Source organism: Macaca thibetana, chromosome 3, assembly GCF_024542745.1.
Source record: "Macaca thibetana thibetana isolate TM-01 chromosome 3, ASM2454274v1, whole genome shotgun sequence".
NCBI classification, from domain to species: domain Eukaryota; kingdom Metazoa; phylum Chordata; class Mammalia; order Primates; family Cercopithecidae; genus Macaca; species Macaca thibetana.
Window position 1 is genome coordinate 74,330,402 of NC_065580.1, and position 16,014 is coordinate 74,346,415.

Genomic DNA, 16,014 nt, shown 5'->3' on the forward strand with positions numbered 1-16,014 from the left:
GTATTTAATTTTAATTAATTTAAAGTTAAATAGCCGCATGTATTGGATTAGCACAGGTCTAACAGACTCTTCGAACATTCAAGTAAATGTTGGAAATGGAAGGTCCATTATAGGAAATCTAGGAATCTTAAATTCTCACCATTGGGTTTAAAACTCTGTCATGCCTTCAGTATAAATTTTTCCAAAAGTTTCATATTTTCAAAAGATAAAACTTAAACCAACCAAATCCTTTAGGGTGCTTTTCTGTATGAATCATCTTTTTGCAAAGAGGTGTAAGACTGATTTTATTGCCAACTCTGCCCCCTCTTCTACAGCCAGAACTCAGTGATTAGATTCTGCATTTATTTAGGTTATTCGCCTAAAAAACCTGGTTTCCATACTGCAAATAAATGACAGGAACTTTTCCACTAGATTATCCCAGACAGCACAAATGTTCTTTCCAAAAGTGGAGCCTGGAACCACAGCCCCCTCACATTGCCTGTTACATCTGTTTATGCTTATAGAAGTGACATCTACTTCATAGACAGAGAATGCCAATTTCTTGGGAAAGGACCCAGAATTTGGTGATGCTTAAAGGAAAAAAAAAAAGAGCCCTTACTGCTTAAAATTAAAAAAATACATAGAAAAATACATAGAATTGAGTAGTTACAAAATCCTTTTGAAATGAAAAGATTTTGCTCCCAGAATATATAGAATCTGTGTACAGACTTGCTGGGTTCATATTCAGCCATAATCATTCACTATTAATAGCCAATAAAGAAGTGGGTAAGTTACAAAACCTAAACCTTAGTTTTTCCATCAGTGAAATGGGGCTAAAAATCGTTATGTTGGGAAAACTTGTGAAAGACTTTGAAATGAGCAAAAGATTACTGTTTGTCCTTTCAATGGAATGTTGGATGTTATCTACAGGACTCCGGAGTGTTGTGAAATTTAGAGTCCTCTGCACCTTTCTTAGACTGACTTTCACTAGGCTATTTTACTACTCAGTAAGCTGTAGATACGTTTGGTAATGTAAATGAGTTTTATCTACAGAATGCAAATTTGTTACTTTACAGATACAACTGGTTACCGCCCTGTAAAACAGATAATAATACACATTACATTTCAGTGCTCTATAGAATATTAAGCGGCTTTGCCTCTTCTTGTCTCTATACCTATTCTTCACAGTCTCACATGAGTGGGTTGCGGTATCTTGCTGGGGTTCCCTTTCTAATTAAAAGAGTTATAAAATTTTGACCCATGTTCATTTTGTATTTCTACCATTGTCATGTTTTTACCTTCTTGAAAAATTATTCTTTAAGAGTTCCTGCTACCTAGGCTTTTTGGAAGGATTGGTTTAAAGATCTGTATTGACAGTCATGATCAGTTTTATATTTTGCAGGAAGGTGGTAACACTTCCGGTACTTGGGGGTGTAAGAGGGAGTACTGAGCGTTTAGAAAAGGGCGGAGGGGTGGGGTGAGCTGAAAAACTCTCCCTAGACAGGAAAGGTAGAAGACCTCCTCATCCCTTTCTCTTTGGCAGTGGGACTTTAAGGTCAAGGTAAGTAGTAGGCCAGGCGCAGTGGCTTAGGTGAAGGCCACACCAGACTTGGGCCTACGTCTTGGCCTTCCAGGCCAGCAGAGTGGCCTGGGATTTGGATGCCTTGGGGTCACGGAGTTAACTGCAGACTCAGACTAAGTGGGGCTCCAGCAGCGGTCAGCCCCAGAACCAAGTTCCGGAGCCAACACCCGAACAGGAAGGGGCCTTGCCCCAGGCCAGAGAGGCCCCTCGCCCACGGCCGAGGGGGTGGGGCGGCCTCGCCTCGGGCCGGTGCTTTTCGCCCTTCCTTGGCCGCCAGAGGCTCCCTCTCTCTCCCTCTCCCGGGATTTTGCTGCCGGGCTCCCTCTCTCTGCGGCCCTAGAGTTAATCCCATCAGCCGAGGTGAGGCACCTGTTACCCCCTGGTCTTCCTCACCCCCGCGGCCTCGCCTCCATTACACCGCGGCCTCCCCGGCTGCCCAAACGGCCCGGCTTGGCGACCGCACGTGGGCCAAACCCCTTCTTCTGCCGGCACCCCTGGCCCCAGGCCGGTCCGAGCATGCGGGCGCGTAGCTGCCCGGGCCGCCGCCCGCCCGCAATGGCGTTGGGGAGCGCAGCGCGCCTCCCGGGGCCGCCCGCCGCGGGCAGGGAGCGCGTGGGGGCCGAGGCGCGAGTGGAAGCGGCCGCCGCAGCCGCCCAGCGCGCTGCGCCGTGAAGAGCGGGTTGCGGTGTACACAGCGGGCCGGCGCCGTGCCGTGCCGCCGCGGCCACCGTGGGGCGGGGGGCGCCTGCGAGGAGAGGGTGGGAGCCGTGGCGGCCCGACCCTCCCCGCCCGCGGCGCTCCCGCTCGGGTAAGGGGGAGGCTGAGCGCGGGGCGAGGAGTTGGGGAGGGTGGAGAGGAGGAAAAAATCGGCTTGTACAAAGGCTGAGTTGCAGGCTGGGGGTGGGGGTGGGTTGTGGTGGAGGAGCAATAGGTTGAAGATCGGAGGCATTATCAGTGGGATCTATTGTTTCCTGGCACATTGGGAGGAAAAACAAAGGGATTTATTTTCATTACCCTGTAATTTTTTTTTCTTTTCTATTTTTTTAAATGTGGCCAGGGAGCTCGTCTCTCTCCGTGTCACACTGGGATCCGCCTGGCAGCCGCCGGGAGCCGCAGCCAATGTGTTAGGACTTCAGGTGCTTCTTGGCACAAAGCTAGACTGCGACCTCCTACCATAGCGCTTGGCGTCACCTGCTCTCCCGGTCCTGCCCCAGGGCCGAGGGATTGCGTCCCGAACCGGGCTTGGGAATCGGCTGCCTCTCAAGTTGGTGTTATTTATGTTTGTCTTTTGTGAGGGCAGGTTTTGAATCCCCCGGCGGCCCCATCTCCCCCGCCCCCGCCTCCTCGGGTTGGAATTGGCGGGGGAGGGAATGGGGTGTGTGTGTAGGGGAGAGGGGAGGGTGTTTGTGGCTTTAAAAAGAATGGTCAGGGTAAAAGGAGATTGTCGATGCTTTACAAAAAAAGGAAAAACAGGCACCGCACTCCAAAGCCTTTCTTGTTTGTCTGCATGGGCCATGCATGCGTGCTGGGCCATGAGCCGAGTTTGGAGACGTTTTAAGTGAAAGTGTGTGCCTCCTCAGCTGTTTGTACGTGAGGGTGATGTGGCTCGGTCTAACATCAAAACAAAACAAAAATAAAATGAGAAATCTTTAGAACTGCCTGCATTGTCTGCTCTTCAGCATATCTTGAAGTATTTGATTGCTGGCTTATTGATATAAAATCCTGCTGTGGGCTTAAGGAGACCAGCAAGCGTGCATTGCGTAGCGTTTTGAACTGTAGTAAGTTAGAGGCAAGAAAGAATAAACAAATCAGGGCTGTGAAAAGGGGTGTCACAGTATATTTGCTTTCTGATTGTCACATTCTTACGCATTTATTCCCATGGTAGTCTGCATCCCACTCCATAATTAATAATAACCACTGTTAGGAAACTTCCAAATACTTGTTATAACTGAATTTAATGAAACTTATTGCCATTCAGGAACTTTTTTTCCTTCTTGTTTTGGTCTGAAATTGCATTAGTATTGCTTTGGGGATGCTGTAGATGAGAATACTGGACCAGAAAAAGTAAAATATGCTTCTGTAGGCATGTTTTGGAGTTTGTAAACATAGATTCCAAACTTAATTGTACCTAAAAAGAGTAAGTTCCAACTAATTGTGGAGAATCCTGAATGAAGTTGATTTTCTGGACAGTTTGTTGATTTCTTAAAGATCGATGAACTGCTGGTTTCTTTTTAAAGGGCATTCACAAAAGTGACTAAAACTTGGTCTAAAGTATTGCTTTCAAATATACTTATGTGTAACTTGTATTTGTGAGTGTGTGTGTGTGTTTGAGATTTTGATAGGTATCTCCAAATTGTGTTTGAAACATTTTTTACCAAAGACAATCAGAATGATAACTTATTGACTTTTAACTTCCCGTTTCAATGAGTAAGCTCTTCTGTTTGCCACGTGGCTAAGCCATTTGGAAAATAAAATGTATGTTATTTGATTAGACATAAATTCAAGTAAGTAAATGAATTCAGAAATTCATTCTTTTCTATTTCAGATGAACCTCTAGTCTTGCTTTGAAAAAACCATTCTCTGTAACTCTTGACTGTTACTAAGTTCCTAATACACCTGTTGGCACAATTGCTAACACAGTATACCATTTGAGAGGTACTTTTCTTGACCCAATACTGGTGATTAGAGAAGACAGGTATCTTGGTTTTTTGTTTTTTCTTTGATCATTATGAACATTGGCTTTTCACCCCTGAAGTGAAAATGTTGAAAACTGAGTCTTCAGGTGAACGAACAACTCTCAGAAGTGCCTCTCCTCACAGGAATGCATATCGAACTGAGTTCCAGGCACTGAAAAGTACCTTTGACAAACCCAAGTCAGATGGGGAACAAAAAACAAAAGAAGGTGAGGGCTCCCAGCAGAGCAGGGGGAGGAAATATGGCTCCAATGTCAACAGAATTAAAAACCTATTTATGCAGATGGGTATGGAACCCAACGAGAATGCTGCAGTCATTGCCAAAACAAGGGGGAAAGGTGGACATTCATCTCCTCAGAGAAGAATGAAGCCCAAAGAATTTCTGGAGAAAACAGATGGCTCAGTTGTTAAGTTGGAGTCCTCTGTTTCTGAACGAATTAGTAGATTTGACACAATGTACGATGGCCCTTCATATTCCAAATTCACTGAGACTCGGAAGATGTTTGAGAGAAGTGTGCATGAATCAGGACAAAACAACCGCTATTCCCCAAAGAAAGAGAAAGCTGGAGGGAGTGAACCTCAGGATGAATGGGGAGGTTCCAAGTCCAACAGAGGCAGTACTGATTCCTTGGACAGCCTTAGCTCCCGAACTGAGGCTGTCTCCCCAACTGTGAGTCAACTGAGTGCAGTATTTGAGAACACTGATTCTCCCAGTGCCATCATTTCTGAGAAGGCTGAGAACAATGAATACTCAGTGACTGGGCATTATCCTTTGAATTTACCATCTGTTACTGTTACAAATCTTGACACCTTTGGCCACCTTAAGGATTCTAATTCCTGGTCTCCTTCAAACAAGCAAGGTGTTGATACAGAGGATGCTCACAAGAGTAATATAACTCTAGTACCAGAAGTGGCTTCTAAAAGTACCTCTCTAGCTTCGATACCTGGTGAAGAGATCCAGCAGAGCAAGGAACCCGAGGACTCCACATCTAACCAACAGACTCCCGACAGCATTGACAAAGACGGTCCTGAAGAACCTTGTGCTGAAAGTAAGGCAATGCCAAAGTCTGAAATCCCTTCACCACAAAGCCAACTGTTAGAAGATGCTGAAACTAATTTGCTTGAAAGTGAGGCAGCAAAGCAACAGAGGAAAGAACTTGCAGGTGGTGATTTCACCTCTCCTGATGCTTCTGCATCCAGTTGTGGAAAAGAAGTACCCGAAGATTCAAACAGTTTTGATAGTTCCCATGTGTACATGCACAGTGACTATAATGTGTATAGGGTGAGATCCAGGTATAATTCAGACTGGGGAGAGACCGGCACTGAGCAGGATGAGGAGGAAGATAGTGATGAGAACAATTACTATCAGCCTGATATGGAATACTCGGAAATCGTTGGATTGCCAGAAGAAGAAGAAATCCCAGCAAATAGGAAAATTAAGTTTAGTAGTGCCCCTATTAAGGTAAGTGTATTTTCTCCATTTGTTTTCAAATTTGTTTTTAGTACTAGGGCCTAATTGTATGTAGAATAGACTTGACAATTAGTAGGAGTTTTTGTAAGGGATTCAAGATTGTTGATATACACCTGTTGTCAGGTGATTTTAAAAGTTTGGAGTTTGAGAGATATCAATTACATTTCTTAAATGTGCTTTATAAGGGCATCCACCAATAGTGAGTAATATTAAAGCTGAAGAAGTTCGGGGATTGTGAGATACATTCCAGTGAACTGGAGTATGAGTAATATGAGTACCGAAAACCAGGAGTGTTAGTTAGAAATGTAATTACTTTAGTTTTACCTAAAATTATTCTTAAATAATATCTTCTGAATGTGCACACTTTAAGGTATGAAGTATAATGTACAATGGGAGAGTTATGATAATCTGGGAATAATACTTGATTTACTTTCTTAAAAAATATGAATTATTACTTAAGTGTAACTGGATTGTGGGGAATTTTGTTGGAACTCTTTTTTTGGGTACTGCTACTTGGTGGTCAAAATTTAATTTGTGGAAATATATTAACTGACTTAAATACTTTGAAAAGCTTTGACTGTAAACACTTTGAGTTCAAAATTCGTTACATAGCTTTAAAATGAATTTTTTTGAAAGAAATAACATTGATTTGCCATTCATGGATTTATTTTTACCTCTTAAAAACTGGGTAAATGACAATTGAATTCACATGCTCTAATGACTTCACTTAGTTAACATTTGATATGGAAGAATAGCACAAAGTACATCAGCAGTGGGTGGTGGAATGTTATTAGCGGATAATGGCAATAGGGGCAGGAGGTGGTTGGTTGAGTATCAGAATCTCCTGGGGTGCTTTTTCAAAGTATACTTGCTCACAGCTTAGTCCTGAGATTCTGGCATGCTCTCCTTGGGGGAATCTGGAAGGTTATGGTGCAGAACGGTAGTTTTAGACCACATTCTAGGGGCTTCTAGCTTACACAGTGTGTATATATGATAGACTTGGAATCTGATACATTTCTGTAAATTTTCTCCTCAAAAATCTAAAATCAGTTATTTTCATTTTAGGACCTTCCATATAAGGCTCTAAAATATAAATTTACATAGAAATATTTAAAGAGAAATCTGACATTGTTCTGATTATGAAAGACTATTCTGAAATATAGTAATAATCTATGAAATTATTTACAGATGTTAGCAGGCAAACTTTCATTTTATTAGTGTAAGGCAGAAGTTCTGGGTCAGAATGGGTCATGTTAAGTTAAACTGTAGTTTAAAATAAACTACAGATGTCAATCCAGTTTGAAAGTAAGTTTCTTTGCAGTGCTTTACCACCTTCCTTTGTGATTCTCTGTCTCCTGCCTTCCTACCCCTCCCAATGCCCTCTGCCCTACTCTAGATGGTCTTTAAAGCAGCCTTTCCCCCAAGCCTATCCAGTGAGCTCCTAAACTTCGCCATTCACATCCCCTTTGAACATCATCTTTCTACCCCTTAGGAAGAAAGCAATAAGATTAAATCGTTTCACATTGAGAAAGGCAGGAATAACTGAAATGAACTCTTCAAGGAGTTTGTTAAACCCAGTGACTAAGTTTTTAATATGGAGGATAGCAGCTTATGAAAATTTATCAAGTAGAACACTACCCCGTCAGCCAAGTGGGATACCAGCCTGTATTTGGGTCCTGTGCTGCACAAAACATAACTGTGCACTAGTAGGTTTAATGGATTTTAAAGTATTTATCATTGAAATATGTCTGTTTTTATGTGAACAAACCTGCTTTTTGGGAATGACATTTTGAAGTTCAACTAATTTTTGCTATGATTGCTGATAATAAGTATTTTGCCTCTTAATTTTCATATAATGACAATTTTGTATAGCAAAGAATGCAACATTATTTACATTTAACACATTTTATCAAGAATAAGATTTGTAAAACAAATTAGATCAAGCATAAGATTTGTGAAACAAAAGTAATGTATTGCATTTTACTGGGCAGTTAACAGGACTACTTGGAGTAGATTAAGTTTGCAAACAGAAGATTCATTCTTAGTCCTTTGTAATGAATAAGACAATTGCTCTTTCTTGCTGCTTCCATTGTTTAATATGCAAGTTGATTCACTTGGAAAATTTGAGAGCTGCTTTCTACTGGTCATGGTGGAGGTCTTAGTGTTTAGGTTATTCCCCAATTAAGATTTTTTTTTTGCCTCAGAGGGTGGTAATACCTAATTAGATCCAATTAAAGTATTTATTGAAGGCTTATCATGTGTGTTCTCTCATGCTGTTAGCTGAAGAAGACACAAAAGTCTGTAAGGTTACCCCTTTCCTCTGTGAGTTTGTAGACTCAATTCTTAAACACATTGTATTTAGAATCCATAAAAAACAGTATAAAAATCTATGCCTAAATGTTTAATGTCCTGTGAGTCCTTTAATGGCACTGGGTTGTACTAAATGCATATAGAGAAAGGGATTTGATAGATTATTTGGAAAGGAATACACGCAACCATTTTCTATCTGTGTTTCTTTATTCTTTTCATAAAGCTTTATTTATGGAATGGGAAATTACAGTTTCTAATCTAAGTCTTTTCCTTTGAAGCTTAAACATACTTCCTCTTAAAGAAGCAATAGGGAATGTATTATTTAAATAAATGATTTTTAGAACTTTTACATTCTTTTCCTGTCACTTTATTCTATACTAGGTTAAAAATTCCCAGCAGCTTTAGTTTTTTGTTATAGATCTTATTTATCATCTTTGTATGTGCAATATTGTCCACAGTGACTACTTCAGTTCTTTTTATAGATGTTTTACGTAGATATTTCCGTAAGATGTCTTAAATCTGGACGTAGAAAAACATCAGAATAATAGTTGATCTTTCCTGTGCAGCATATACCTTGTACTCGAACATGTACCTTGACTTTTAAAAATGGTCGGACTGTATTGCCAGCTGTCAGTATGACTTTTCTATCTTTCATAGATAGTTATATCTTATTGGATAGATTGATATGTTTCATAGGGTTATGAAATATTAGAATGGAATTAATAATAGCAAATTAAGATCCAACTTTGAGATACGGAATGGGAGAATGTTATGAACCATGCTAATTCAAGATGGAATTATGCCTTCATTCTCAGGAATTTTTCAAAATGAAAGGATTGAATTAAAGTAAATTTGTCTCAGATGAATCAAAACAAGAGAGGGTGACGTGTCATTTTTTCTACTAATTCAGAACATTTACGGAGCCCCTAATATGTGTCAGGGACAATGCAAATATAACAAATACATAAAATGAGGAGCTGATGAAGTCAGGAGCTGCTGGTAGGTGGGAAGTGTACAGCCCATTAAGGAAGCTCTCAGGCTGTTCCCAACTCTGTGCTTTGATGATCTTTCTAAGGTTGCTGCAGTCTCATTAAGGAAGTCACAACCTTTCTCTGTTTCTTATGTCCTTTGGATTGGTATTTTTTTGCCCTCAAATACTATTGTGTTACAGTGGATTGTTATCCTTGAAACAGCATATCTGAAAAAGATTTTTCTAACTCCCAGTAAGAAGGACATTACAGAGTTAATATTGAGGTACATTGTGCTATATTGTGAGTGTTTTCTCAACTCATATGGAGCTTTACAGGACTGGAGTTCAAATAATCAGCAAGGGTACCAGAGCTTCAAACCTTACATAATAGTTGTTGAAAATGGATCTTCTTGTATTCGCTCCTTCTTTTGGGGCTCCGAGTCATTGTTAGGGCGTTCATGGATATATGAAGTTTTTTTGTTCAAGATTGTTTTCAGAGAATAGTTCTGTTGAGATCCAACTTTTTGTCTTTGCAGAGGCTTCCCTTTATAACAGTTTTGTCATTGCTTCTTAAACTTTAATATGCATATGAATCACTTGGGAGATCTTGTTAGCATGGAGATTCTGATTCAGTAGGTATTCTGTGGGAAATTACCTGGATACAATGGTTGGGCTCCAAGTACACCACCAGGCAAGCTATCTCAGAGGTTATGGAATAGAAGACTCAGAAAACAAGTTAAAATGCTTGAATCACATGATTTACCAAACCAGTTAAACACAAATCCTGAGGCAAGAGGAAAGCTATGGAGTAAGTTAATGCAGTTCAAACCAGGCTGGAAGGACCACACTACCTGTGTCCTGGGTAAACAATATTCCTATGTCCCATCTTTCTTTCACATAACCGTTCCCCATTAATGACGTGGTTATGAGGACCAGAGCTGATATTTGAACCAAGACTCCATAGACTAATGATTTCCTGGGTCGATGATACACACTTGTTCTATTGAAAAGATGTGACAAATACACTTAGGTACAGCCATAGCTTTGCTAGTTTGCCTGCTCATGAGCCATGGGACCATCCTTGGTGTCCTCAGTAGATGACTGACGTGGAAGTAATGTAGCTGTCAGTCCAGGCATAATGGTGACTTGGTATTTCCATTGCTTTTTGTCTATACGTAAACCTCATTCATTTTATCATAATTTCTATTTATTTTATTGTTGTCATGTCTTACTCCCAGCTTACCTATTTATTACGCATCTGTTGACTGCCTTCATTTCACCAGCTTCCATTCTCATTATCAATACTTGGCCCAGCCTGAGTGTTGCCTCTGTCTCATAAGTTACTAGTTTATATACCATCTATGATTGTCACTTCTTAAGCATTTCATCCATCCCATTTGTTTACCTCTATAATAGAATTTCATATTCTGAAATAATATAGGAAAACTACATAACAGTATGTCTGGGGGGGACCTTAAGATTTTGCATTTCTAACAAGTTCTCAAGTGGTGCTGATGTCGCTGATCAAGAGATCACTCTTTGGAATATTAATCTGAAGTACAATCTTCTAGCTTCTGAAAGTGGCTGGTCATAAAATGTTAGGAAAGCAACATTTAATAAATTTCCTTTCCAGATGGGGCTGCTATAGCTGGCTGGGTGGAATAATATTCTCTGAAGATGAAATAAGGTGTAATCTTGTAAAGTGCATGAACACTCTTGTTTCTGGATCCCAAAGTGGATTATTATCCTTAACTCATAAGGCATTTGGGTCATTAAAAAGTCACATCCTAGGCTCTTTGTGTGATTTACGTTTTTAGTTATAAAAAGTTGGGAGGAGGAAGTTTTTAATAGGATCAGAAATTTCATTTCTTTCTTTCTTTTACAAGTGTAAATTAATAAACTTATGGAGAGAGTATAAGAACTGTCATATGATTTAACTTGCTTTTCTTGGATAACTTTGATGGTATAACATTTAGTTTTTATTTTTTGAGATGGAGCTTTGCTCTGTCACCCAGGCTGGAGTGCAGTGGCACGATCTCAGCTCACTGAAACCTCCACCTTCTGGGTTCAAGAGAGTCTCGTGCCTCAGCCCCTGGAGTAGCTGGGACTACGGGCATGTACCACTATTCCCGGCTAATTTTTGTATTTTTAGTAGAGACAGGGTTTTAACATGTTGGCCAGGCTAGTCTCGAACTCCTGATCTGTAGTGACCTAACCGCCTTGGCCTCACAAAATGCTGAGATTATAGGCGTGAACCACTGTGCCCGGCCAATGGTATAACATTTAAATTGGATTTCCTTGTAAATTTTTATGTTTTATGACCTATGCTTCATAATCAGGTAAATGAAATATGTCAAATATTTTAATATACTTTGTAAAATCAAATAATGAATATTTGTTGAATGAACCCCTTTTCTAAAATCCAGAAGTATATCTATACTTTTTTTTTTTTTAAATTGAACAATGATCATTTAGTGTTTAAAAAGGAATTCTTTTGACAGTAGATTATTTCAGATGTTTACTGGCATTTACTTGTAATAGAAAGATTTAAGGTTTCTTGTTTTTTGTTTACTTAATTTATTTTTTTTTGAAACAAGGTCTTGCTCTGTCACCTTGGCTGGAGTGCAGTGATGCAATCATGGCTCACTGCAGCCCTGACCTCTGGGGCTCAAGTAATTCTCCTGCCTCAGCTCCCATGTAGCTAGGACTATGGGCAAGCGCTACCATGCTTGCTAATTTTTTTATTTTTTGTTGAGATGAAGTCTCACTATGTTGTCTAGGCTCGTCTTGAACTCCTGGGCTCAAGCGACCCTCCTGTCTCGGCCTCCTGAAGTGTTGAGATTAAAGGTGTTGAGCCACTGTGCCCAGCAGTTTCTTGCTTTTTGGATCATACATAATTTGTGTTCCCTCTAAACTTTCTTTCTCACAAATGACTCTAGTTGTTGGGTTCATGTACTTGAAAGATAAGATGCCAAATTTGGAGGAAAATCACTTTGTGTTATGTTATCCATACGTTGTTTACCTTGTGAACCCAGTTACATGCCCATCAGAAGTAATTTGATTGAAATCTCATCTGCATTAGATTTTTTTCTAACATCTTCTCTACCGCTTGAAAACAAGTTTAGGAATTTTTATAGAGAAATATAGTTAGATATTGGATAAATTCTGTATAAACAAAACAAACATTGCTATAATATGTTGCTTTTTATGCTGTTATCTAATTTACCTGAATTTTTCTTAATTTTCTGTGCTCTCATTTGGACCTATTTTCTTTTTGTTCTTTTGCTTCATTATATTCTATAGCTATGGATTTGAAAAGGAAGAAAACTTTTCAAGTTATGCCTTATAGTTTTTCTTCTGGTCACTTTTACAGTTTTCTCCTGATTCTAATCTCTTTAGTTTGTGACGTAGACATTTAGAGATGAAATATACTTGAAGGTAATCTAGCGTCATTTCCCAGTCACTTCAGGAAGCCCTTCACTAGCATACTCCTGACAGATGATGTTTCAGCTTCTGCTTGAATAATTCCACCGATGGAGTGTTTATTACTTTGGAAGGTAAAAGGAAAGTTAGAAGGAGGGGCATGCTGGTGTGTGTAGGGAGGTGGTGCACCCACTCTTCTTTTTATTTAATTTTAATTTGCAATTTTTTATTAAGATAAAATTCAGGTAACGAAGTTCACCACTTTGAAGTGCACAATTCAGTGGTTTTTAGTATATTCACAGTGTTGTGCAACCATCACTTTTATCTGATTCTAGAACATTTTCATCATCCTAGAAAGAAACCCTGTGTCTGTGAATAATCATTCCCAATTCCCCATCCTTCTCCATCCTCTGGCAAGCAGTAATTGACTTGCTTTTTCTGTAGACTTACTTCTTCCAGACATTTCTTACAAATGCTTTTAAAAAAGACTATAGGATACTTGAAGAAGAATATAGGAGTATGGCTTGGGATATATTAAATTTAAGATATCATGAGGATAGCACACTACAGTAAAGTCTAGAGAGCAATGGCAAAAATTTTCTTCTGGTTGGTGACATGGTCTAAAAATTAAGTGGCGCTATCTGGGATCAACAAATGTTGTCTGCCATTTTATGCATTTCATAGAGAGGAAGAACACATGAAGCTGAGGAGACAGTAGGATTCAAGAAGGGATGAAATGTATAACTGAGGAAGAATAGGTTTATGTGGCTAAGAGGATGGCTGAACAACTCCCTTGCATGGGGCACCACACTTCTCTTAATGTAATCTAAAATTGCTACATATGAATCATGAGTGTTTGATTCAGCATAGGGTTTCTTTATTTCTTTTTAGATACAGGGTCTTGCCCTGTTGCCCAGGCTGGAGTTCAGTGGCACGATCAAAGCTCATTGCAGCCTTGAACTCCTGCGCACAAGGGATCTTCCTGCCCCAGCCTCCCAAGTAGCTGGGACTACAGGTATGTGCCACAGTGCCTGGCTAATTAAATTTTTTTTTTGAAGATTCAGGGTCTTGCTGTGTTGTCCAGGCTGGTCTTGAACTCCTGGGCTCAAGTGACCCTCTTGCCTCAGCCTCCCAAAATGCTGGTATTGTAGGTGTGAGCCATCAGGTCCTGCCTGCATAGGGTTTCTTTAAAGGTACAAGTGGCATTGATGCTGAGTTTCATCTTTACATTGGTCTTTTTCTTGCATGAAGGAATCCTGTTCCTTTTCTAATAATCTGATGCTTATTTCTATCCTACTTCTTTATATTGTTGCTTTTGTTATTCTTTTACTTTTACTGGAATTGTTCATGGCCAGTTTCACTACTTTAAAATTTTTTCTCATCCTTCGATATTTCGATATAGATTTCTTATGCCTACATGCTATTATCTGAACTGTAACCATCTGTAAGATGAGTGATTTGAGGCAGATATTTATTTAGTTTCCTATGTGTGGTCTGTTGGAGCATATTACTATATAGTCTATATTACTATTAAATATCATTAACTAGTAATAAGAATGATAACATCAAGAGGTACTTGATATTCTGTCAGGTTGGACAAGTGTGCCTCTTGAGGCCTTAATTTCTTACCTGTAATTGAGGCTGTCTTACTTAATTTATCACTTTTTATTATTATAGTAATTTATCGCTAAGATTGTTTCTCAGCTTTACCATTCTGGAATTCTCTGTGTCTTAAACATATTTGTACTACACCATAATCATAAATATTTGTGCTGTGATTTCAAAGAGAAAATTTTGGACATCTTTTGTTGAAATATCAAAATGAAGAATTTATGTTAAATTGTTCTTGAGAACAGTAATTCTATAGATTATAGTAGAAACCTTAAAATGAGTAGAATATTAAGTCCACGGGAGTACATTTTTATAGAGTGGATTTTTAGAGCAACTTGACTTTTGAAAGTATGGGTTTAACTATATGTTAAAACACCCTGCTGAGGAAACTAAGAATAAAGAAAAAAATGTTTTGTAATATAGTTGCTGACATATTAATTGCTTCACTCACTTTTGCTCTGGAAATAGCTTCATAGCACAGTTCAACATGATTGAAATATTGATAATTTTTTTGTACAGTTCCCAGTTTTCAGCCTAACTTACTCTTTCTCATGCACATATCCTTACAAAGAAGACAGCGAAATAGAGTATGAAGATATCAGGAAATTTTATATTTTAGGAGGAGGAAAGTTTTGTTCTTTGCTTATACTTAATCTATTATTTCATTGGTATTTTAAAAAAGTATTTGTGGAGTTAAAACTATTCACCAAGTATTTATGGATAATGGTAAATGAAACTGCTCCCAGATCTGTTAGTCTCCTGCCCTCTTTTATAAGTCAGATGAGTTTTGTGCCGGGGAAAGCTCATCTTCCAAGTTGTTTTCCATGCCAGTTGAAATATGTAGGGCTAGATTCAGACATAGAGTGGTTGTCAAGGGTCAAAAGGGTGAACAGAGTCATGACCATGAAAGTTTCTTTCCAGGAATAAGCAGTGAGAGGCTTCCAGATTAGGTCTTTGGTATTTCTGTCTTGATGCCTTAGGACTGGCATGACCGTACGAAACTGAGTGACGTGCATGTTGAGTCTGTTGCTGTATGGTAACATGGACTTTTCTCTTTTATCCACCTCAGATTTCTCCTCCAAAAATTTCTTTTTACTCCTCCTCTTTTAAAAATACGTAAGTATACAGCTTCATGGAGGCTACATTCACATCAGAAAATTGTCTAATCTTCAATATAAGAATCTTTTTTTTTTTTTTTTTGAGACAGAGTCTTGCTCTGTCGCCCAGGCTGGGGTGCAGTGGCCGGATCTCAGCTCACTGCAAGCTCCGCCTCCCGGGTTTAGACCATTCTCCTGCCTCAGCCTCCTGAGTAGCTGGGACTACAGGCGCCCGCCACCTCGGCCGGCTAGTTTTTTGTATTTTTTAGTAGAGACGGGGTTTCACCGTGTTAGCCAGGATGGTCTCGATCTCCTGACCTCGTGATCCGCCCGTCTCGGCCTCCCAAAGTGCTGGGATTACAGACTTGAGCCACCGCGCCCGGTCAATATAAGAATCTTAAATAGTACTCACAGTCAGAGGTACCTTTTCAGGCTTGCAAAGAGTTTTCTTTTCATGGTAAGGGCCCACAGAGGAGAGGGAAAATCAGGTTTATTGGTTAGTTTTTAAGATCTGTTTTTGAGGCCGGGCACGGTGGCTCACGCCTGTAATCCCAGCACTTTGGGAGGCCGAGGTGGGCGGATCACGAGGTCAGGAGATCGAGACCATCCTGGCGAACACAGTGAAACCCCGTCTCTACTAAAAATACAGAAAATTTAGCCGGGCGTGGTGGCGGGCGCCTGTAGTCCCAGCTACTCCGGAGGCTGAAGCAGGAGAATAGCGTGAACCCGGGGGGCGGAGCTTGCAGTGAGCTGAGATCCTGCCACTGCACTCCAGCCTGGGCGACAGAGCGAGACTCCGTCTCAAAAAAAAAAAATACCTGTTTTTGAGTCAGTGTTATATTGATGGATTCTTTTACTAAGTACTTGTTTTGGGTAAA

General features: G+C 39.9%; 1 protein-coding gene across 15 annotated transcripts in view; it reads left to right on the forward strand.

Annotated features, from left to right (window-relative positions):
• Positions 1-1,416: 1,416 nt before the first annotated feature.
• The window catches only part of PPP1R9A (protein phosphatase 1 regulatory subunit 9A), a 391,659-nt gene continuing 377,061 nt past the window's right edge, over positions 1,417-16,014 (forward strand). For 8 of the 15 annotated variants that reach the window (XM_050782894.1, XM_050782895.1, XM_050782900.1 and 5 more), the window contains exons 1-2: positions 1,819-1,921; positions 4,107-5,716. In XM_050782894.1, the coding sequence (XP_050638851.1) occupies positions 4,322-5,716 (1,395 nt within the window). In that variant the 5' untranslated portion in view covers positions 1,819-1,921; positions 4,107-4,321. Of the gene's footprint in view, positions 1,541-1,817; positions 1,922-2,197; positions 2,370-2,618; positions 2,826-4,106; positions 5,717-16,014 lie in introns of those variants that run through there. The other 7 variants (XM_050782887.1, XM_050782891.1, XM_050782896.1 and 4 more) reach the window with 4 other exon arrangements.